Source organism: Hippoglossus hippoglossus, chromosome 12, assembly GCF_009819705.1.
Source record: "Hippoglossus hippoglossus isolate fHipHip1 chromosome 12, fHipHip1.pri, whole genome shotgun sequence".
Taxonomy (NCBI): Eukaryota; Metazoa; Chordata; class Actinopteri; order Pleuronectiformes; family Pleuronectidae; genus Hippoglossus; species Hippoglossus hippoglossus.
This window is the reverse complement of record NC_047162.1, coordinates 18,681,147-18,705,651: the sequence shown is the minus strand read 5'-3', so window position 1 is coordinate 18,705,651 and position 24,505 is coordinate 18,681,147. Positions and strand designations below refer to the sequence as shown.

The 24,505-nt window shown below is 45.0% G+C and overlaps 3 protein-coding genes across 4 annotated transcripts; 1 reads left to right on the top strand and 2 right to left on the bottom strand.

The window, feature by feature from the left end:
• Positions 1-955: 955 nt before the first annotated feature.
• On the bottom strand, positions 956-8,317 carry tmc2a (transmembrane channel-like 2a). The gene is made up of 19 exons (XM_034602321.1): positions 8,215-8,317; positions 7,533-7,571; positions 6,976-7,438; positions 6,633-6,785; positions 6,153-6,243; positions 5,988-6,069; positions 5,794-5,900; positions 5,449-5,547; positions 5,017-5,159; positions 4,670-4,817; positions 4,340-4,528; positions 4,011-4,190; positions 3,567-3,725; positions 3,272-3,400; positions 2,954-3,021; positions 1,959-2,324; positions 1,683-1,761; positions 1,304-1,424; positions 956-1,198 (listed from the first exon to the last, which is right to left on the bottom strand). Exons 1-19 carry the CDS (start codon positions 8,249-8,251, stop codon positions 999-1,001), a joined length of 2,853 nt encoding a protein of 950 aa, XP_034458212.1. The 5' UTR covers positions 8,252-8,317; the 3' UTR covers positions 956-998.
• A 2,238-nt stretch (positions 8,318-10,555) lies between these two features.
• On the bottom strand, positions 10,556-16,831 carry LOC117771672 (AN1-type zinc finger protein 5-like). Its single transcript, XM_034602325.1, has 6 exons — positions 16,550-16,831; positions 13,436-13,620; positions 13,154-13,298; positions 12,951-13,054; positions 12,384-12,512; positions 10,556-12,136 (listed from the first exon to the last, which is right to left on the bottom strand). The coding sequence occupies exons 2-6, from the start codon at positions 13,590-13,592 to the stop codon at positions 11,988-11,990; spliced, it is 684 nt and encodes a 227-aa protein (XP_034458216.1). The 5' UTR covers positions 13,593-13,620; positions 16,550-16,831; the 3' UTR covers positions 10,556-11,987.
• Positions 16,832-18,160: 1,329 nt separating this feature from the next.
• ccnb1 (cyclin B1) lies at positions 18,161-21,876 on the top strand. 2 transcript variants are annotated; one of them, XM_034602324.1, is made up of 9 exons: positions 18,161-18,312; positions 18,546-18,671; positions 19,333-19,470; positions 19,573-19,767; positions 19,854-20,012; positions 20,116-20,352; positions 20,437-20,577; positions 20,966-21,076; positions 21,182-21,876. In XM_034602324.1, exons 1-9 carry the CDS (start codon positions 18,292-18,294, stop codon positions 21,284-21,286), a joined length of 1,233 nt encoding a protein of 410 aa, XP_034458215.1. In that variant the 5' UTR covers positions 18,161-18,291; the 3' UTR covers positions 21,287-21,876. The 2 variants fall into 2 exon arrangements, with proteins under 2 accessions (XP_034458215.1, XP_034458214.1); XM_034602323.1 differs by having other exon boundaries at positions 19,333-19,503; positions 19,579-19,767.
• The last annotated feature ends 2,629 nt before the right edge of the window (positions 21,877-24,505 follow it).

Here is a 24,505-nt window from a genome sequence, read left to right as displayed (position 1 = left end):
CCTGCAGACGTGAAGCAGCCAATCGTCTGCCTCCTCTCCGAGGCAACATTCCTGCAGGTTGACGGTCGGAGGCTTGGACACAACTGACTGGTTGGGTGACATGTGATTCACCCTGGAGCCAAACAACTTATTATTCTCGCAGAAACACAGCAAACAGTGTCAGTTGAGGTAAAAGGGCGACTGTGGCGACTCATGATTTAAAAGCTCTGGTGAAGTAAAGTCACATAAATACGGACTTGACATGACACATTATTGGTTTTGCACATTTACATGACTGAGCCTGATGCTCCACATTCTTCTCCTGGGTTGAACTCAGCTGGTTTTAAACACTTTACTGTACCATGCATGTTTGGAATAAAAAGATTTATGAAGCTTTTTATGGGTCGAACATGTCTGATAAATGTCAGACAGGAGGTGCGTCTGAAGACGAGTGAGTTCAAGAGAGGAAGTAAAGATTTGTGCAGTGGATTTAGAAAGAACCAACTGTTTGAATCTCTCTCCGTGCTCCGCCCCTTCCACCAACTTTCATGAAAATCTGTTCAGAAGTTTTTGCAAACAAAACCAACACACACACACACACGGGTGAAAAGATTTAAAACTTTACTGCAAAGTCAGAATCTTAAATCACAAAGTCAATGTGAGAGAAAAGTTTAAAAAACGCCTCGTGAGACGTCAGGCGTGACCAAACTGTGTTTACATACAATACAGGAACAAACCGAGAGGCAGGTGAGATACTGAGGCCGAATCACCACAAGAGAACAGGATGAAAATATGCTGAGATTGAACATTTCCTTTTGGTTTAGTGAGTGAAGACACTAACACTCATTGTTTCCTGCGTTTGATGAGCTCAAAGCTAAATGAGACAAACTGCGTCTCTACCGTCCATCAAACAAAGACGTTTGGGGTTTTCCTGATGTGATGATTTCAGAAACAGAAACTCGCAAAACAGAAATAGTTCGTGAACACATCCTGCAGAGGCCGTGGATTTTCCCAGCTTGTTATCTCGGAGGGGCCCCTCTGCCGCGGCCCCGGCCCCGGCCTGGACCCGGCATCGGCCCCGCTCCTCTGGGCCCCGGAGGCCGACTCACTGGGCTCTGCACGTTGGGGTTGGGTGATGCCAGAGTCACGTCTTTCTGCAGGTTGACTCCTTTACCGGGCTTCGTCCTGGTCGGCCTTGGTTCTTGCTCCGGTGGTTTTTCTGTTGAGACGCAGAACAACATGTGAGTGTTTTTCCGAACACAGAGGGGAACAATGCTCAGATTCGTTTCAGATTCACAGGCACTTTATGTCTCCGGTTTCTGACCAGGCTGTGGTGGAGGAGCCGGGGGGGCGAGGGAGCCGTTGGGCAGCAGGTCCTCCAGGTCTTTCATGACCTGATTGGTGCTGTCTGTGTTGTTCCTCCGGTTCTTCTCCTCGTCCCGGGCCTGGACGGAGAAAGGAGAGAGAGAGGGAGGGAGACGAGGAGAAGAGGAAGACAAACTGAGGGACGGGTGATGGTCTAGATTTTTGTTATTGTTAACAAAACCAACAAGCCAGGCTTGAGTGTTTGTGACTATTTTCATCTAGGGATGGACACAGAGCTCATATATGATGTAGTGAGTCTGGTTTATCGATGTGTTTCCATAGTCTCTGGACACACAAACACAAAACCTACTCTCCATGTGTCAACATTGTGTGTTTACCATCTGCATCTTCTTCTTCAGCTCCATGTTGGAGTTCATGTAGGCCTCAGACACGGAGTTCAGGTAGTAGATGGCCAGTCTGTGCAGGACAGATGAGACGGTTCATGACAGCTCCCAAAAGAGAAGCAAAACTATCAAGATCTAAGTCCTGCCTCCTCCATGTTGGCAGATGGGACATGGACAACGCTAACAAGTGCACGTAAAATTGTTCTCAAAGTTGTTATACTTATTTTCATTTGAAGTAGTTGTGTGTGCATGTGTCTCCTCCACACTCACACCATGAGCAGCACAGCTGGGATGATGAGGCCCGGGTTGGCTGCGTAGCTGAAGAGCGTCCCCAGGAAGGCGGGCAGGTCCAGGTCGATCGTCTCCATGATCACGTCGAACATCTTGGGCTTCCCGCTGAAGGGTCCACAGTCGAACGAGGGCGGCAGGGTCATGATGGTGTAGACCACCGGCAGCAGGCTGAGGAAGAGGATGAGGAGCAGCAGACCCATGTAGAAGTTGTTGGACTTGGAGGCCTTGAAGACTCTCTCGTGGGGGACGTTGGTGGCCATCACGGCCCAGCACTGGTAGTACATGGAGCTGAGGAGGCGGAGCACGTTGATGCCGACCAGCCCGGGAGCGTAAAAAGCCCCCATCCTAAAAGCATGGACTCGTGTCGTGACACAAATCTTTAGATACTCAAACTTTACTTTTTAAAATTGTTTTAAATTGAGGTGAATGAAGAGTATTAAATATCAGTGTACTCCTGATGAAAATCGATCATGTGATATAACAATATGCTGGAACACTGTAAAAGGTGTGTGTAAAACTGCAAAAACTAATAATGTAGTAATTAGTTAATGGAGAAATGTGATGCTTCGTCAGTTTTTTCTTTCCTTCTCGTGTGTTATGTAGGTTTGTAAATATTCATAACACACATAACAAGCTCGAGATGATGTAACACAACTTCATGTTACATATAATTGGTGATACTCAGTCTTATTCAAAATGCTGTTCATAATGCAGAGTGGCTCCATGGCAACCGGAGTCCTTCACTGGATATCATCTATTCACTCAGTGACACCAGATACAGGCAGCAACACACACCCATACATGTCGACTCACACTCACACACACACACACACACACACACACACACACACACACACACACACACACACACACACACACACACACACACACACACACACACACACACAGACACACACACACTGGACCCCCGATCACACTGGTGAGCTTGTTGGTTATAGAAATAAAGTTTGTACCAGATCATCCCTTGATTGAAAACTAATCCGAGAACATTTCCACTGATGTCGAACTCTCCATACGACGGCTGAAAGTGAAGCGAGACAGTAAATTAAATAAAACTTTACGAACAACAAAGATAAGGTTTTGCATTTATATATTATTATTATTATAACAGTTAAATAACCTGTCCTTATAGGAGACAGTCTTCAGTGATATTATTCTTAAATGCAAACTTTACTATATTAAAAATAAGGGGAAAAGGGAGGAGAAAACAAAAGATATTTTCTCTGTTGGAAAACTTCACTGAGCTGTTGACCATAATTTAAGAAACTCACAAATCCGGCCTCCAGGTCCCAGCACCAGCAGTAGTTCAGGAAGCGGACGATGACGGCTCTGGCGAAGTCTCCGATCAGAATCGTCAGGTAGGTCACCTGGATGTCCGACACCGTCAGCTTCACAAACTCCTGGAATACACCGACAGCAGACACATGAGTTATGGATTCATTCATATCCTAAATCACCTTTAATAACAAGTCTGTCACTAACTGTAACAGGAATTTCTGTTTTTACAATCGGCAATTAAACTTGTTCTTTCTGTTTTATTTTTCCAGACTCTTTAATTTTCATTACAATGCCGACGGCAGTTTCCCAGCAGGGTCCTCGGATGATGTCAGACGGATCCATGGGAGGAGGGGTGACCTCGGAGTCGTTGATGTAACGGGTGAAGTTGGCGTAGTATTCCTTCACGGCCCAGAGGGAGGCGTTCCTTATGGAGTCCTCTTGTTCCAGCTGCAGAGGCACAAAGAAGCCAAACGGGTCATTTTGAAGCAAATGTTTATGGGATCATCCCTTAAAAGTCAACTTAAATATCACGAATCATTCGTGGGAGGATCTTCTGAGAACATCCAGGGCAAATTTAAGGAATCTGTCAAACAGGGTTTGGCGGCAAGCAACGAGACAAACTGTCCAGTGCTTACTTTTAATATCACGCTTCAACTCAACCAAACAGCCGATACACTCGTTAATCAACCGAGGAGTTTCACGGCGATTTGATCTCACACAGTGGAATCAGACCTTGTTGTTGACCTCGTCGAACAGAGCGAACAGGAAGGTGTAGAGGTTTCCCAGGAAGAGGGCGAAGATGCGTCCCAGCTGCCACTTGAGGGCGATTCGAGGGTGGTAGTCCTCCAGCTCAGCGATGGTCTCAAACAGAGGAGGACACACCAGACCCAGCAGAGACATGATGATCTCCAACTGGACCAAAACAGGAACACACTCAGATTATGATTTCTCTGCATTTATTTATTTTCAATCTGTTGCACAGAAAACACGAAGTAGCAGCAGCTAATATCTATAAGTTCATTCTGAGTCATCATCAGTAGTTCCCATGTCACCGCCATTACCTCGTTCTTCTCGTACCAGCTGAGGTCGGTCCTGGAGGCGAACTCCTGAGACCTCTTCACCACAAAGTAGATGAGGTAGCCGCTGCCGCCGAGGCTGCAGAGGATCATGAAGTTCGCCAGGACCCTGAGGAACCTCCGCAGGTGAATGTTCTCGTCCTTCTGGTTCTCCTGCTCGTCCACTATCGACTCCTGTTCTTGGCAGAACGGGAACAGGGAGGATTCACAATCAGCGGGGAAATTAAAATCTGTCATCGCACGGAACTTCTGAAAATAAAGTTCCCGTGTATTGTTGCATATATTTGTGTCTAGTTAACCGGTTGCCGTGGTTACCTTGAAGCTGGTGGTGATGGAGGCGTACTTGTTGTCGGCGGTCTCTGAGTTGCCGATGAGGTAATCCCAGCTGGTGAACATCTTCCAGGCAAATGTGAACTCTCCTTCCTCCCCGTCTCCACCCCCGACGTCAGCGTTCTTCGCCATTCTGGAAAATAAATATACAGAACGTCCACATATGGACACGTGGACGGACAGAGATCCATACACACATTCACAGTTTATATATCTTTAAGTTCTTTTAATCCTGTGTTTTCAAGAAACTATATGAAATTATTAATAACACTGCTCAGGGACAGGTGAAGGAGGCGGTTTGAGTTTAAGTTAAGTTTCTTTTGCAGACTCACGTGCGAATCACGACCATCAGGCTGTAGCCGAAGCTGCCGATCCCGACCATGAGATAGGACAGAGGCAGCCGGAACTTCAACAAGCCGATGGTCCTCTGGTCGTTGTAAAATCCGTAGAACAGGACCGAGTATTTGCAGTAGCCCTGAGAAAAGAAGAGAAGGTTTTTCTTTCTCATCAGAGTTGGTTTGTGTAACGTAGATGTGCTGCCATGTTGGGATTTTGATAACAGGGAACATTCTGGGTAAAATACAAAGTGCAAAGTACGTTAAATCTCACTCATCTAACCAACAAAGGTCAAAAGGCGGAAATCTCCTGGTGCACAGATGTTTAAAATTTGAAAGGGTTGAATTCAAGTGTGACTTATTCGTCTTGAATGCAAAACGAAGCTAAATAAATGAATCCTCGTCATCTTCAACATTTATCGGACCCACATTGAAGTCCATGAGGACGGAGTAGTCCTGAGCGGTGGGCTGCTCGGCTCTGGGGACAGTTTTCCTGGGAATCGAACCATAGGGAAGTCCCATCAGAACCTGCAAAATAAAAATATATAAATATGTAAAGTTACTCATGTAAAAATACTAATTTGTCTCATATTTCAATATCTTCTATGTACATTCCTGTTTATAAGGTATGCATTTTGTTAACATTTGTTTATTTATATACTTCTTTGTTACTTTTTTATGGAGGTGAAGTACAATAAAATAGTTACAAATCATTTTTTGTATATTTTTCTTATTTTGACAAATGCGACAGTTTTTAGAAGCACGTCACTTCACCTCGGGGATGACCACCAGGCCGAAGGTGAAGCCGAACAGGACGAGGTTCATGCCGTACATCCAGCGCAGGAAGATGAAGTAAGACGCCACCGAGGACCCAAAGTGACCTGAGGACATTGAGAGGACAGTTTTGGACTCAACATGCGTCCCCAAGCTGTCACTGTCCCTCTGGTTAACAATCCAGCTGCTCTTACTTTCCACCTCCTTGATCTTCCTCTCCCAGGGGATACAGGCCGTCCGGAAATTCTCAAAATCCCTTTGAAACTTGATCCATTTCTGAGATTTAAAAAAACAAGAAAGATGTTAAATTTGAACAAACGAAGACGGAAACGGACGCAAGAGAAAAGTTTGTTCTTCACCTTTGTCATCATCACTTTGTAGGCGTACCACTTCCTCCCTTTTCCTTTCCCCAGAGCGCCTTCGAACTTATCCACAAACTGTTGAGCCTCCCTGTGAAGAGACACAGTCACAGTAAGATGCCGAGGTCGACCGATACATATAAGTATCTGCTTTCCTGTTTGCTGATACACCATGACTGAGCATTTTTTATTTAAAGAATAAATAATGCTAAAAAGATGTGCATTTTATAGGAAAATGTATAAATTCGAGTTCTATATATTTGGTGTTTGTGTTTTCTTTGTATTCAATGTTGTTTTTAATGAAGTTCATTCTCTAAAAGAATCAAACTGTATTTTTACTCTCTGGTATCGGCATCGACCCTCAAACGTCCAAATCGCTCGGGCTCTGATGAGAAGTGCGACTTGGACGTTTCCCACGTGAAGTTCAGAGAAGAAGCTGCGTCACATCTTCCTCATGTAAAATTCAGAGCAGCAGATTACCTGAGGTGCGTGAGGCGCCGCTTCATCCTCCACGGCTTGTTCCTGATTGTGGCGATCAGTTTCTTTTTCTCCTCCACCTCCTCCATCAGTCGGCCCATCTCGCCCTCTGACATGGACTCCTCCTCGTCGGAGTCGGAGCTGGAGTCGGATGAACTGGAGGAGGAGAGATGGAGGGTGGATGGAGGGAGAAGTTTAGGAGGAGGAGGTTTCTGAGTTAAGATGCTTCTCTGGGAGGATTCATATGTTAAATGATTATTAGCAATAATACATTGTTGATTAAACTGATTGGATCCTGATTTAAAGAGAAATCTTCTTACAGGTAATTTTCCTTTCTGTCTCCTACCTGTCGTCCTTTTTCTTCTTCTTCTTCTTCTTGTCCTTGTCGTCCTCCTTGTCTTTCCCCTTGTCCTTCCCCTTGTCCTTCCCTTTGGCGTCCCCCTTCTTACCCTTACTCTCCTCCTCCTTCCCTCCTTTCCTCCCTCCTCCCTTCTTTCCCTTCTTTCCTTTCCCATCATCACTATCCTCCTCATCGCTGTCCTGAGCTTTGCCTCCTCTTCTCTTATTGGCCGCTCCTCCTCGTTTCCTCTTGGGCGCTTCGTCCTCGCTCTCGTCTTCATCATCGTCGTCCTTGCCGCCACGTTTCTTGGCGGGCTTCTTCCTGTTTGCACCTCTGCGTCCCCTGGGAGCTTCATCTTCCTCCTCGTCTTCTTCGTCCTCGCTGGCTGGTTTCTTGCCTCGGCCTCTTCCCTTTGCACCTCCTCTTCCAGCCGCCGGTCTTCTGTTCCCTCTCCTCTGGGTGGCGCCATCTGCTTCAAGACAGAATCAAACACACAAAGCACCACATTGTAATCCGATGACTTGAGTCAGGTCCGTGAAAATGTTCACGATTTATCGACTCACCGTCACTGTCACTCAAATCTCCATCGACGTCGATCCCGACTGCAGGAACACGAACAAAACAAGAAAATCAATCACTGAACAGAATCTGAACGTTTCCATTTGCAACCGCAACAGAAAATATTATATTATACAATGAATTTAAACTCAGAATGTAATTATCTCATGATTGTAGCTTATTGTTCATAATCATAGACGCCGCTGTAACAAGTAATTGGGCATCGTATCTTACATTATCTTATTGTATCGTATCTTATCGTTAAATTATTAGACTGTTACTATCGGACTAATATCTCCCTGAATGTTTTTAAGCTGATTTCAGAAAACAATCTTTTGAGGACTCAAAAATACTCAAAGTGTCCTGTAAGGATAGAAAACTTCCAGTGGCATTGATAACAAATGATCCAACTTGAGTTTCAGGAACTGAACAGTAGACGGAACCCGTGACAATGACTTCACAAAATTCAATCCTCCATTTAGCTCCTGCTGGTGGAAATGAGCCAAAAGACATAGAAAACGTAAACGGTGGCATCATGGCTCAGTTACACTATTTGAAAAGTGTCATAAAGTTGTATGATAGAAAATATCAGATCGTAAAATGTCAATTTTACCAAAACAAATGAAAATTTGTTCATATAAATAAATTATAACACAAAACAAACCAAACTTTTGATGTTGAACTCACCGTCGTCCATTTGAACCACCTCACTTTTTCTTGGCATGATGCAGTGAGGATGATAGAAGAGCCTGTGTCCTCTGCAGTGTTGGATCCGTCTGCCTCTGGTCCTCCTCTGCCTCGGCCCCTCGCCAGCGTCCAACTCAGGTATCTGACGGAGCCGTCACTATGACGACAGCTGCTGCATGTGACCCACGCTCTACAGGTGCACTAAGTTATATTCTGGAGAGCAGAGGGGATTCCACAGCGGATGATCGAGCAGAGAGTCGAGTGGAATCCTGCAGGAGATGGGAGATCTTATTATGACACTGATGATCTGGAGCTCGCCGGTGGTTCATGTCAGGATCCAGCTGACTCTCCAGTGAGACTCGGCTGCTTTGTTTTTCCTAAATGAGCAAAGAACCACTTTATCTCCAACGCTGAAACACTCTCACTGGTCTGGTCATTGGAGACGACACACACACACACACACACACACACATGCAGGAGAAGACCAGACGGCCTTACGATTTAATGAAGGTTTGGGTTTCTGCGTGCAGGCCTCATTAGGCGAGCAGTAAATACCCTGTGATGACCTTGAAGCTGCAGAATTTAATGGGATCTCTTATGTTTTGTTGGTTTTGGAGGTGAACAGTAGAAATATTGCCAGTAGGTGAGTCAAGCGGCCTGAAGCGCAGACTGACAGCTGCTCCCTGTGTGTGTGTGTGTGTGTGTGTGTGTGTGCAGAGCTGGCAACTGTGCAGAGAAGCTCCTCATTAAATAATGAGAGTACAGCTCATTTTTCACGGCCAAAATGATTCTATTACACGCTTGTCGGTTCCCGCAGGTGAGATGTGGATCACATCCATTCAGGCGGTGGACACACTCCCCCCCTTTCAATATTGTGGAATGAGTGGTTGCTCTGTGGGGGGGTCTTTCTGTTTCTACTTGTTTTTGTCTTTACACACGTTCATGCATATCACTCCTCTAAATATGACTGATTTGTTTCATTAAGAATTATTCTCAGAGAAATCTGTCACCAAACAAACGTCCCATCTCACAATATTAAAGAGAGTAAAAAGATTCCTGGCTCCGCCCCATTGTCCAGATCTCAGCCAAAATTGAATTAAGAATACAGAGGTTCACATTTGGTGTTGAATTTTATTTTATGTTTGTCTTAAACAGTTTCATACTTATTGAAATTGCACGATATCCACGAGAGGTTTATGTTCACTTGTCACTTGTGACAGTATGTGGACGTTATGCCCCCTAGTGGAATTTCTGCAACACAGAAAAATCTTGTGTAATAACACATCTACTGCAGCGTGACGTGGTGCTGAGTTAATTAATAACTATTTATGTGAGAATCAGTTTTTTTCTTACAATCACAAAAAGAAATGTGTCTGTTGAACATGTGCCATCAATATGGATTTTGGAGGCTTATACCAAATAATAAATAAGACATTGTCGTTATCAAACCGTGATGACAAAGACATTTTATTCAGGTTTGCACATCTTCTCTACAATGTTTGTGTGAGGTCACACTCTGGAGAAGTTCACACCACAAACTCTCTCCTGCTTTGAAGTTGCAGTCAGATGATCACAGGGTCTTTATGTGACCTCACCACTCAAACACTTAGTCTCAGACCAATAGATCAGATAGAGATAAGATCGTGTTCAGCCTCTGTTGGTCCATCAGCCACTGTGTAATACACTGAAACGGCTTTAGTGTCACGCCATTTTACACATTCATGATCCCCAGAGGGTGAATCCTACTTCACTGATCCCCTGACTCAACCTTAAGGGATGCAATATATCTTTAGATTCTCAGTAATCCTTTCACACAACTACAGATATGTTTTATGGCACATGTTACGATCCAGGATGCATCAGACCCCGAAGGAAACAGTCGTTCTCTTAGTCACCATGTGGGATGAGGGAGAAGATCAGAGTCCTCAGAGCATCTTCAGAGCTCTAATGGAGTCCAACTTCTACAAATCTTCATGGAGGGGCTGAAAGCTGCGTTCCTGACACCGTGTGCTTCTCGAGCTGATCAATGAGTTCACTCTGTGTGTGTGTGTGTGTGTGTGTGTGTGTGTTCCAGTTTAAACATACACCCCTCATGTGGCAGGGTGTCACGGTGTCATAACGCTCGCTGCAGCAGATCCTGTTTCCCCTCCAGATGCACGAGTCACATGGAGTCTGACAGACAGCAGCAGGTACGTGTCGGCTTCCAGGAAAACAGTTTATGCATCATTTGAATAAAGTGAAGTCGAATCACTCTTTTCCTGAGAGACAGTGTTTAGTAGCTTCACACGAGCAGAGCTCCACAGAACAGAGGTTAAACTTCAAATCAAGAGTCTGGGTCGTACACTTTTCAACATAATTTATTTACATCATACAATTTATTCTGTACTAATGGAAGATTATGCGCACTGCAGTATATAAATAAAGATGTTTGTACAAACTTGCATAACTAAAGGATAAAAATAAAAAAACAACACACACGAAGCAGCCAGACCAAAAATCATCAGAAACGGTAAATTATTAATAACCTACGTCCACAGGTCGTTCACAAGTCACCGCGACACACAACCACTCGGCTTCATACGATACTCACACACCAGCCGACGACATCTACTCCCACAAACACACACTTCTTGTGTTTGACACACGGCACACAACACTCCAACACTCCCCATGTGGTGAATCTGTCAGCTCACATTAAAAACTGATAAACATTCAATAGTGAAGTAAATTAAAAAAGAAAAGATTAGTGGAGCTAAACATTTCCAAAGGCAAAAATTAATACAAGTGTAGGCTACTTGTCAGACAACAACACACAGCATACAAATCACTTTTCTGGAAAACGACAACAAAACAAAAGGAGAAGAAAAAAAAACAACGTTTGACACGTTTGGTTATGTGACTTCAGTGGATGGTTTTTAAAAAGCAGAAAATCTGAGAGTCCGCCCTCCCCGAGCAAATCACAGCATTCAGTCCAGTAACGACGGGAGAAGAAGGAGTTCACTGCCAAACTACGTCATGATCCTGCAGAAGGGAAGAAGATGAGCACTAGCCACAGAGTCTCGCTTTTTTTTTTTTTAAGTCACAGGCGAGTCGGACAGGGACGGGAGTCCGGCAGCACAGAGAAGCGTTTTTTCACTTTGATAATAACTTACCAGGACGCAGAGTCCCACCAAGTCCGGAGCGTTTAACTCTGACCTCAAGTGGAGGCTCCGAAAAAAGAAGAAAAACAACCAGAAAGAAAGAGGCAAATGTCCATTTTGCTACTCAAGCCAGCAGAGAGCAAGCGCAGCGGCTGAGCTGGTCCAATCAGCCAACAGCAGTAACAGTCAAGAGGCCAAACGAAAGCCTGAATGTGTCCGGACGCTTCCCGGGCAGAGTCCAAGTGATCGCAGCCGGATCACAACCGACCGGACACACATCGACAGCGCTTTTCTAAAGGGAAACAACGGTTTTTTTCTTCAGCGGTCTCGCTCAGTCACTTCTCAAAATATCGAACTCCCACCCACACTGAATCCTCACACACAATATTTGTTTGTTCAATACAACTCTTCAAAACTGTTAGACTCACACACATCCCGACAAGAACAAAGCTGAAAATATACATGAACTTCCATGCACGGGGGGGGGGAGGGGGAGAAAGGTCCTTAATGTGTTACAAACCAGAAAAGAAAAAAAGAACGGATCCTTCGGTGAGAAGGTTTGGGCTCAAGTCTTTTTTGTTTTTTTTTAAATCTGATCGCTCCCAGTATTCAAAGTCAAACTGAGAGGCGTCCTCATATTCTCTGGATCTTGTCAGCGACGCACACGGGGTTCTCTTTGCGAATCTTGGCGGCAGCTTCGGCTTTGTAGTCGTACGGGCAGTTGTGCTTGTCGGAGTAACGGTGAATTCCACAAAACAGATTCCCACAGCGGCAATCGAAACCTGAAACGCCACAAGAGTCCAATCAATAACAAGGACACACACACACACACACACACACACACACACACACACACACACACACACACACACACACACACACACACACACACACACACACACACACACACACACACACACACACACACACACACACACCAAACAATCACTAGACCCAGACACACTGAAGCTGGGGTTAGTGGCTGACTGTCTTCTCCTAATGACAATAAATCATTTATCGGTGTCTCACCTGTGAGGCCGATCTTTTTACGGCACAAAAAGCAGCGATTCTTCTTGGGTTTCGGGGGCTCTGGGGTTTCGGACTCGTCACTGCCAGCAGTGGACGGGTGGGAGGATGAGACTGTGGGTTGACTCACCACTGGAGACACACAAGAAACACAAGAGACTCAGGAAAATCGGTCTGATAGGAAGGTGTTGTAAACAGAAAAACCTCCTTGTGTATGTGAGTAAAACAGCAGATGAAGCAGTTATAGATTGTAATACTGGAAGACAAAGGTTCTTCAAAGTTATACATGAAATAATCGGACAGAAATGTTTGGTTTCGGTCACATGTGTGAAAACAATATCTGTCCAGGTGCTTTAAATGCAATATTTCCAAGAAGTTGTCTTACTCACATTTACAACTTTGTGTCCAATGGCCAAGTCACAGTCAGCGATATATAAGTAAAAGGTGTCTCAGTATACATTTTTATTGACAGTGAAAACAAACGCTAAACAGGAGGGTTTTATTTTCCTGTTTGACACAGTTCTCAATTAAATTTCACATTAATGTATGTCATCGATATTTGGCACCAACCTGGCTCAACGAGCTCTGTTCTGCTCCCTGATGCTCCTCTCTCCTCACAGGAGAGACTCATCTCCGTCATCTGCTGTGTCATAGAAATGGCCGACGAAACCCCACTGTGAAGGATAAATGGAATTAAACTCAAAATATCTATAAAAGAGGAAAATAAATGAATTTAATGGCAATAATCATCATGTATCCAGCTCTCTCCTCACCTGAGCGCCTCGGCGGCGACAGCCTCAGCAGCGGCAGCGGCCTTGGCCGCCTCCTCTGCTGCAGCGACCGCGGCGGCTGCAGCATTGTTCAAGGTGGCCTCTAACCTCTGGATGGCAGACGCCTCCGCTGAGCCACTGTGGCTGCCTGAGGGAGGAGATTTCACCGCATGTTACAGTCAGACACGGGGACGGAGGCAGTGCAGCTGCAGACAGAGGTCACGACTTTTCTCCTACGTGGCCAAGGAAACTAGAAAACAACCTGACAGACACAGCAGGTCTTACCCAAAGAACTCAAAGAACTGAGTCCTCCATTGTTCTGTCTGGACAGGTGTTCCTTGTGGCACACAGAGCACATGCCATTTGTCCTAGGGTTGCCATAGAAACCACAGCCAGTGGCACAGAGCATAGGAACTGGGCTCTGATTGGTCTCCTGGGCCATAGTGATGTGTGCCGCCTAGTGAGCCGACCTGGAGACACAAACAAACATGCACGCTGCAATGATGAGTGTTTGTGTTGGCACAACCACAGGAAGTAAATCAGACTTTAACTTTGCAGCACGAGACCCCACTCAAATATACATCATCGTCAAAAGACCAGTTGGGGGGGGGGAGAAAATTATGTTATTCAAAAAGTATGGTCTAGGTGGTCCAATGTGAAGATTGATAACAATTTATTGCCCAGGGCAGCAGAGAGATAAATCACTAGAGCTGAAGCAATTAGTTGAGTTCTGACAACAAATAAACTATTTCTCAGACTTAAAATTTGCTGATTTTATCTATAGATGTAAAACACTTTTGTATCTTGGGCTTGTACAGATGTTCAGATCAAAATGTGTCATTATTAAAGGGAAAGTTCACCGAAAAATGAAATTTCACCCGTTATCACTTCACCCACTCCTCCATCGGCAGATTGGTGAGTAGATCATTTGTGATTCATTCATTCATTCTTCTGTGAACTATCCCTTTAAGTTGCACTGATTAAGTTACTATACATCATCTGGAATCATCAGTACTGTGATAGTGATTCAGCTAAACTCATCACAGCCAGCAGACACAACACAGGTGTCAATATCCAAGTACTGAGTCAGAAAATATTGATGCTGACAAAAAAAATGACGAATCCACGAACGCCTGTTAGTTCACAACTGACATCATGATCAATACTTCTTAAAAAGAGTCTAAATGTTAGGTGAGCATCGGTTGAAATGATTTTATATCATCACTGTGTCCTGCAGCAAGTATCACTCCGTGCCGTCACAACACAGAAGTGTAATTTCACCCGGGGCTGTAATTTTTCTGCTCGACTACAAATCACAGCCTCCACTGGTCTGACAACACGCCAACGTCACACTATTCATCAGCAGGTAGTGATATTAACAGCTTTCGTGACAACTCATAATCACTGAGCCGTTGACAAATGTTCACATCTCACTTTGGCTTGTACGGCTGCTTCACACAACATTAGAGCGCGACCGACCTATCGGTTAGCAAACAACGCCGGCCGATATCGCCCTTTCACAGACTCATTGGTCGTTGAGCCTCCCTGTGAAGAGACAAAGTCACGTGAGAGACAAGCCCTCATTCAATGGAGCGTTTCCACATTATTTAACGTCTCGACTCACAATAAGAAGTAGAGCCGACCGATTTCAAGATTCAAGGCGATTTATTGTCTTTCCAAAACACGAGGTGCATGAAAGGGAACGAAACTAGTAAAGATATTCAAGTATTATTGCATTTAAGTATTATAATCTCCCTTGATTCAAGTTTACATGGTTGTATTCGTGTTTAGAAAGATAAAATAATGACCCATCGGTCTGGGACAAGCTGTATTTAAGACTGAAGTTGTGCAGATACCATGCACGGGGACAGATGTTGTATTCAGTATTCACATTTAATTTCATGTATTTGTTTGTTTGACTGGGACAAGGCTCATTAATCAACAGTAAAATGACTGTAAATGAGCCAGAGTCAGGTCAACGGGCTCGTTTCCATCTGTTGTCCCCGGCCTAACATTAAAATAAAACACAGGTTCAATGCACAACAATAAGTAACAACACAATCTGCACTGGCACCAGATTCCAGGTCCTGAGATGCTGTCACGTGAGTCGTGGCTCCAGTGAAGCTTCACGTGGATGTGTGCGTGGTGGCGTCGCTCTGTCACAGGGGAGCAATGTGACACTGATCTCACGAGTTACCTCAACACAGCCCGGCTATAAACACGTCTATTTATAGAGGGAGCTGCAGGGATCGAGCACATACTTTGTATCCTCGTCATGGCGAAGGCTGCGACGTCCCACCTTTTTACGTGGAGCGAGCAGATCGTGAGACAAGTCAACACAACACCTGTAGATCTGCAGCTAAACCCCCAAAAGATCAAACTCGCTCCCTGTTGCCAACACGTCGTGTGAACCTGTAGCATGCTAACACCCCCCCCCCCGAGGCTACATAAACACCCACTTCCCTTCTGGTTCAGATCTGTAAAGTCCCCAGACAAAAACCCAGTAAATCTCCTGCATCTCCGCTGCGGTGATAATCTGCAGCTTCCTGGAAAACACTGGGCCACAGCCGTGTCACTCCCACAAATCCACTGAGTCATGCTAGCAGGCTAATGGCGACGGCTAGCGGCGCTTCCTCAAAAGAAACTACAACACGACTCCGGGCAGCGCGGACATTAACCCCCCCACCCCCCCCAATAATCAAGTTATTAAAATGTTTTCAACCAAACAGACACAAACATCTTAACTTTCAATTCAACGGGTGGCTCGGACCAGTAGCTCGCATGCTAACGACTGTTAGCACCACAACAAGCCGTGCTAGCAGATTCTCGTGATCCCGGCTAATGGTAGCATGCTAGCAAGGTGTTAGCTTCAGCAGAAGAAAACTGTCGCCTCCTGCTTTGTCTGCTCGTTGTTTTTCCTTCCATCTCGATCGGATCACTCAAGTTGACGTTAACTTACAACAAACCACCTTTACCGCGATTAAATCCGGAGATAAAACGCGTTTATCACCGCGACTACGTGCTAATAGCTGCCGATGCTAAAGTGTTGATTTAGCCACAAATGTACAAACAACACGAGCATGTTGACCGATGTGGGTGTTGGAGGATCAAAGGAGTAAAGTGCTGATCGTCTCTTTTATTCACTTTCTTGCGTTGTACCGAATTTAAGTTAGGAAGCTAACTTAGCTAGCTGTTGTGCTTCTTGATTTACAGCCTCGCAGATGGTCGAGAAAACTTTTCAGCGACACGTGTTGGCTAAACGGATCATTTCTTGGATTCATTGTTAGTTCTGTAATAAACATTAAACTAAAAAAGCGACTTAAGGATCGTTCCGGGTTTAACTTTTCACTTCGGGAACTTGTGCTAGCTGCCGACGTCTCCGTGGAGCAGGGAACTCACCTTTCTGCGTCAGAGAAACGAGCTGTTTTCCTCCAGACTCGGTGTTCCGAGGAGGTTTCCGTGTGGACCGGGCGGATCGGACTCACTAGGGCCGTCTAGGGGGGGTTGCTTCTGCCTCTTCAGGCCACACGGGCTCCGCTGGATGTTTTCACGAACGTCCTCTGACGAGGAGCTGGAGACTGTTGAGGAGACATCCTCCACATCCGGAGAGACTACACGCACGCAACTGCGCATGCTCCCAGCCCACGGAGAGCTGTGCGCGTGCGCGGGGGAACCAGGAGAACCGAGCGGTACCGCAGGAAGGGCAAACTCACCGCGTGGCAGCGGCAGGTCGTGGAGGCACCTCGGGACAACAACAACAACAACAACAACAACAACAACAACAACAACAACAACAACAACAGAAACTGCCACTGATGTGTAATGGCAGCTGCCTTTGGTGCCACTCTGTTGAAAGTCAGCTGCCACACTGTTAGGCAGCTGCCTCTGGTGCCACACTGCCACCACCCTGTCTGAGAGCAACATTTATTCAATGAGATGTATATATACTGGTTTATGAAAGTTTACTAGTTAGTTTGTTAGCTCTCAAGGGGGGGGGGGACTGAAAATGAATCAAGAAAAGCTCCACCTGTATCAGATCCATATGCATGACCTTGGACTGTACTCCCAGTATCAGTTACAGTGGGCCTGATACTGTGCCTGAGTAAACTGTGATAAACCAAAGGAGAAAATCTACATTGTTGTCCTTGCCTTAAATTCTACATAAGATGGTGAATAACCTCAGGATAGCGTTGATGCACAGAGATGCCACTGCTCATGTTACAGTTTATTGACGACAACTGTACCAAAGTAGATGGAAATACCTCAAAGGAACAAAGTTTTAGTAACGGTAGGATCAGGCACACTCTCTCTAGGCTGAATACATGTATTCAGTGTTTTTGTGTTACAAGACAGCAAAGAGAGACTCACACAATGTTACTTTCCAATTGCATATAAACCATTTACAGTTTTATTGACTCATACGTTGACTTTGGACCCAAATGTTTTCCTTATGACTGGATCTCATAGGTATTCTCCAAGGACTCTTAGTTAAATACGCTAACACCCATAAGAACATTTACAATAGAAGTCGAAGAGTTTACTCCTTCAACTTCAAAATATTTGTTATGAGTTATGAACTTCTATGGTGTAAAAGCATCAGGGCATATACGAGACAAATGACAAACGAAAATAAGAAATAATAATAATAATAAACTTTTTATTTGTATAGCACCTTTCATACAATCAACGCAGCTCAAAGTACTTTACACACAATATTGATACAAATAAAAACAAGTTAATAAATATAAAAACATATTTATAAGAGAACATAGTGTAACATAAGAACGTGTTAAAATTACATTTACAAGAAAAATAAATAAAAATAAAAAATAAATTAAATATGCCGCCAGAATCATTATTATTATTATCAGTATTGTTTTTTATTATTATTAGAGTTTAAAAAAAAACTAAATCGTCAAAACCGGAAAAGGAAGTGAGAAAGTCCCACGACCCAGTGGTTGTCCGAGGAACGCATTTGAAGCAGATGCGCTGGACCAATCAGACGCCGGCAGTAATCTGGGCTCAGCCAATCAGCGTCCAGAGAGCGAGGTTTTAAACCAGGGCTGTGCATCTCGGAAGGAAACCGCATCAGTCCCCAGAACCAGTCTCCATCTTTGGTCGAACTAGCACACATCGTGAAAATGGCTCTCCGTGTTACCAGAGTAAGTTCTTTACATGTTATTCATAATGTTTCTCCTCTTTCTTACTTCCGCCTGAACTTTCCAGAAACATTCAGAGGAAACGTGGATTTATTGTTCTGTATATTCGAGTTTAAATCGTCTCGTGCGTCTCGGTGGACTTTACTACTCCATTTCTCCTCAGTGATAAAACTTTAACTAAATCCTCTAATGTGTTAGTTCACGTGTAACTCGTCTCTTCCGGTGTCTCTGTGCAGAACCGTTTGGCCTCCGCCAGGACCGAGCTCCCCGGGAAGACCTGCTCGGTGACCGGGCCCACACTCAAGCCCCGGGCGGCTCTCGGTGAGATCGGGAACGTCGCCGTGAAGGAGGTGCAGAGGAAGGTCAGCACGTGATTTCAAGTTTCTACATCATTTATATAATATATCGTGTGGGTTCATATAATCCGTCAAATGAAGCCGCTGCAGAGTTTGTAACGCAAAGTCTTGATTTAAATCTACAGCACAACAATGCAAATGCCCTAAAACTTTAAATCTAATGTATATTCATGTGTTTCTAAGAGCTCTTCAAGCTGTTGCATGTTAAGCAGCCGTGTTGTGTTTGAGGCCAGCAGCTTCACTCACCACCTAAAATGGTGGAACAAAAGGAATCTGACTCCAGACAGTGCCACCACCTTTTTTTAAAAAAATGCACCCGCTTTCATATCAGCTAATAACAGAGTCAATTCTATTCATCTCTCTAACAATAGGAAATGGCCTCTTTTTAACACTTGTGAGCCTTCCACAGAAAACAAGCCAGTATCTTTGAAGGTTCAGGGTGAACGACTGTTAAATGGAGGCAGTTAATCTCCCTACAGGCCCAACAGCGCCTGGAAAATCAATAGAGCTGCACCAGATTGACCATTTCACCACTTTATCTATGTTGTTGAAGAGTAAACAAACCTTTAGTCTGCCCCAAAGTTTAATGTAGTTTGTTTAATTTGCTGTGGCAGAGTTACGGTGCCACCCTTCTGCTTTGACAAAAAAATCTATCTGTCATTTCTAGACCGTCAAGACCGAAGCGGTCAAGAAGACCAGAGTGACTAAAGTGGAAAAAGCTGCACCAGTGGTTGAAAAACCAAAAGCACCAAAAAATGTTGTTCCCGTTAAACCGGAGGTGCTGGAGGTTCTGGAAGTGCCGGAGGTGCCGGAGGTGCTGGAGGTTCCAGAGGTGCAGGTGAGTGCCCAGAGCCTCTTTCCCATTAAGACCCTGGGTGTGGTGTGATGTGTGATCTTCGGTTTCCCCGTGCAGGTTCTCCCTGAACCAGTATCTCCCACTCCCATGGAGACTTCTGGCTGTGAGCCTCGTGACCTCATCCAGGCGTTCTCAGACGTCATGCTTGAGATGGCCGTCAGGGACGTGGACGCAGACGACTACGAAAACCCGATGCTCTGCAGCGAATACGTGAAAGACATCTACAAGTACCTGCGGCAGCTGGAGGCAAGAAACGTTCGGTTCTCAGATCAAACTTCATATTCAATCTGCAGCTCTGCTTTGTTTTTTAACCCTGAGTCTTGTCTCCTCAGGTTGAGCAGGACGTCAGGCTCCATTACCTGCAGGGCCACGAGGTCACCGGTAACATGCGAGCCATTCTCATCGACTGGCTGGTGCAGGTCAGCCTGAAGTTCCGTCTGCTGCAGGAAACCATGTACATGACTGTGGGAATCATTGATCGCTTTCTTCAGGTGAGGCGTTAACCTTCAGACTGCGTTAACGTTCAGACTGCGTCGACTCTGTACAGCAGGTAGTTAGTCTGTTTTACTGAACGTGTAATCCCGTCTCCTACAGGACCACCCAGTCCCCAAGAAGCAGCTGCAGCTGGTCGGTGTGACCTCCATGTTCCTCGCTTCCAAATACGAGGAGATGTATCCCCCAGAGATCTCCGACTTTGCCTACGTGACGGACCGGGCCTACACCACGCTCCAGATCCGAGACATGGAGATGACCATCCTGCGGCAGCTCAAGTTCCAACTCGGCCGCCCTCTTCCCCTGCAGTTCCTCAGGAGGGCTTCAAAGATTTATGAGGTATCTGCATCTCGGTCCAAAAGAAACTAAAGTTAACCGAATAGTGGTTTTCCTGTAACCACCAACATGTCTGTCCTCCCTCAGGTGACCGCTGAGCAGCACACGCTGGCTAAATACCTCCTGGAGCTCACCATGGTCGACTATGAGATGGCTCACTTCCCACCTTCCCTGTTGGCCAGTGCTGCTTTCGCTCTCACCCTCCAGATCCTGGATGTTGGCGAATGGGTGAGCGTCTACTTCAATGCTCGTCTAGATTTCTAAACTAGTGTAGCAATAAGGACATTTTTATGAAAACATCAAATCTAAAGCCTTTATGGACCTTGTACTAAAGGAAGCAGTACTATGTCAAATCCAACTTAAACACTAACTGATCAAAGTAAAACAACACATTAAGCTAATTTTGGTGTCCCCGAAAATTGCAAAACGACAATGGAGATGTTTCCTGGTGACAAACCGTGAACCAGGCTGTAGTTCAATGTTTTGTAAAGTTAACTTTTTGGGTCCACGAGAAACATTTCTAGTCTCTTTGCAGTGTGTTGAGCTCTCCGTACTTTAGAGTCTTAACATTTTGATGAAACTTTTCCTGACTATTGACCATGTTGTGTCTTCTCAGGATGTGACACTGCAGCACTACATGGACTACACAGCAGAGAGTTTGATTCCTGTAATGGCGCACATTGCCAACAATGTTGTGAAGGTGAATGACGGGCAGACCAAGCACATGGTGAGTGACTCTTCCAGCCGGACGTGAACTAGGCACATGGATTGAAAAGTTAAACTTTGACTCTTGCTTCTACATTTCTGACCCTCGCTCTTTGTTTTCCTTCAGGCCATCAAGAGCAAATACTCCACTTCCAAGCAGATGAGGATCGCCAACATCCCGCAGCTCAAGTCTTCTGTCGTCAAAGATTTCGCTAAGCGGCTCTCGGAGTGAGACGACTTCTTCTGGCACCTTGTGGTGACTTGTACATTTGTAACTTAAGCCTTTTTTTTTAGCGTGTCTGAAGGATCAGCACGCAGAGGACCATGTCGGTGGTTTGCATGTTTAACAATCGGATTTCGCCTAATCTCCGGCCGACTCTTACAAAGCACGCCGCACGTTTTTTGGATTCATGATTTACGCCCCATGAGCTTCAGTCAACCAGTGACCAATGTAATGCTACAATTCACTATTTTCACCATGTCTGTTCAAAACGTGGCTCATTAATGCACTACTCTGTTTGCTGAACTCTCTAATGTGGCGTTAACACAATACTGACACATCTGCACTCAGACTGTCACTTAGCTCCAACTCAAGCAGTCTCATTCCACCGTGTCACTTCCTGTTGCGTCTGAAACGTGTGGCGTGCTGTCAGAAAGGTCGGCCATGGAAAGGATCCCGTGGGCGGTCGTGGCCCAGTCCAATCTTTTTTAATGGTTTGTTCTTAATGTGTGACAGTATGTAAAATGTACAGCAATACTTTTAAAATGATTTTACTTAAATGTCTTTTTCTTAAAAGCATCTATTAAATGGCTCTGACCAGACTCTTGCTGCCTTGTCATGTGTATTGTTCACCGCTAGGGGGGGTGCTCCACCTGAGTTGCTGGGCCTTGATGGTCAATGTGTAAACTTTACTTTCAGAGGTTCAGGTTGAACTGGGACAAAACGTTCAGGTGGGGCATCTCATGACTCAACTGGGTTAACAAGCAGCTTCTGTCCCTTAACTCTTGTGCATTTAAAAAAAAAAAAAAATTACTTTAATAACTCAGCAAAATGTTTTTCAAAACCTTTTATAGCCCTCACAGGGTTGGAGTTTTAAGTCAATACGTTAAACTATTAGGTCTTAAATGTGCTTCAGTAGCGCTTATCTTAATGTTTTGAGCATATTTTGTAGTCTCTTCCTGCAGCCTGGTAATAAAACTACCAGCAATACTCATTTCCCATTAGATACCAGTCTCAATAGCAAGATAATAAATTCTCTCAACTATTTCACCTTTAGTAATTATGGACTCCTCCTCCAAAGCTCCTATTTTACTAATCTTAAACTTCATGGTCTTAAATGGAACTTGCTGAAACCTGCAGCTGGTAGTTACAAGTGCTGTCCACCAGAGGGCACTGACGACTCGACCCTCATTATTTGAAATTCACCAGCAAGGAGCTATAGTCTTAAATATCCTATATATATATGGGACTTATTGTATCCCGCAATGCATGATGGTATATTTTGCTCTGACCATTTAAAGAGAATTCAATAATCTTTATGTATAAGTCTAAAATAAACATTTGAAATGTATTCAGTGTTCTGCCAAATTTATCATGGACAGGAAAAAAGACTAAATTAGTGAGGGGTAGTGAATTCTTTCAAATCTTATAGCTGAGTTTGTCTTTGTGTGTCTCTCCATGCTGCCTATTTGGTAAGTGTACTTGTCTTTGTTTGCACATGTAGTTGGGAAACCCACATCCGTTCTGCTGTTATGTCTGAATGATGAAGTTCACTTTGTCAATTGACATGAGGAAAATGGGTTTTAACTAAAAACACTTGAGCAGGTTCGGTTCTATTCAAGAGCACAATAACAGATTGTCCGACCTGGAGAAGCTAAATGGAACTCAGCCCTGTTACTCCGGCCTGCGAGCGAGATCACGTTACGCTGAGTTTAAGGGTTTTCGTTCTTTTGATTTCCTTTCAGGTCAATTTAAATTCCATCTACGTTGACTACATCCGGAGACAATGTGGGATAATGCGTCGCCCACCCCCCCTTCTATTGAGTCATGGTCTTTAATACTTGTTAGGACACATGGAGATCTCATGTAAGCTGCCGGCTCCTCGCAGATTCAATTACATCACATCAAGCCACAAGTATTTAAAGCTAATGGACAAAGCAGAGTGGGAGCTATTATCACTTTAACCCCTTCACAGCTGAGACCCCGGGGGGGGGGGGGGGGGGCAGACCCTCTCTATCCCCTCCTCACACCCCCAGGGGGGACGACCCAGAGAGCTCTGCTGTACACGACCACCTGCCATCTGCATGACGTGAGTCTGTGGCCATCACCGGGGTCGTGAGGCCGAGATCCCTTTGTTCAGACGAGACCACAAATCATCTGCTGCTGAAGGGGAGAAAAACATGCTGGCAGTTTACTGAGAGAATTCATGCAGTGAAATGTGTGACCTGGAAGATCAGTGGAGCTTCAGTGTCTGAGGCAGAGACGCAGCCAAACGAGGCTTTGATATCTTCAGAACTTGTGCTCCACACAGCCCTGGCATGTGAGTGTGAGCCGAGCATCTGAGAGCACATCCCTTCCATCCATCAGGCTCTCGCTCTGTTGTCTCCCACAGGAGACACACGATGATTACTCTTAGTTATCGTGGAGCGCCGGGCTTTCAAACGCACAGATCAGACTGGGAGTTCATACTTGGAGGCTGAGGTCATGACTGGGCAGCCGGGTCGGTTTACAGGAGAGATTCCTCCTGCGTGGGGCTCCGGGCCGAACGCTCGCAGCTGCCTGGAACACAATCCGGCCTTTTTTTGACAGCGATTCAGCCGAGTGACATTTATTATGATGGAAAATTGAACGTAGTGGTGGAGGAGAGAGAGAGAACTCTGAAACACTGAAGCTCCACATCCTGTGATGCTTAATTTCCCCTGAATTACAAAAAGAGTTGGTGTGGAGCCATGAAAATAGATTTGGGATTTCGTCAGTGACAGAACTGCGTCAGAGATTGTTGCCTCCATGAGTTGAATGAACGTTAAGTTGGAGGTAGTCAGAATATTAGAGTTCAATCACTCAGTATAGAGCACATACCACAATTAAATTCCCTAGATCTAGATTTTTATTTGAAGTTAGCACCAAATTGCACAGACTCAGAAACAAGTGATTTTCTGAGAAATCAACGTAAATGTGGAAAATGTTAAATAAGGTGAAAAAACAACCCGCATCCGCCCCCTGATCTGGATCTGCACCATAATCCTTCTACCGGGTTGTGGTGGAAATCCGTCCAGTAGTTTTTACAGGACTCGTCTCAGTAACAGACAAACAACAATGTGACCTCCCCTGTGCAGGTGATTACCACACCGACGTGCCGTAACACCAGGAACCGAGAATAAAAAGAGCTGTGGTGCTTGTCATCTTTCCCGCAGCTCACATTTGACCCGTCTAGCCTGGAAAAACGTTTCC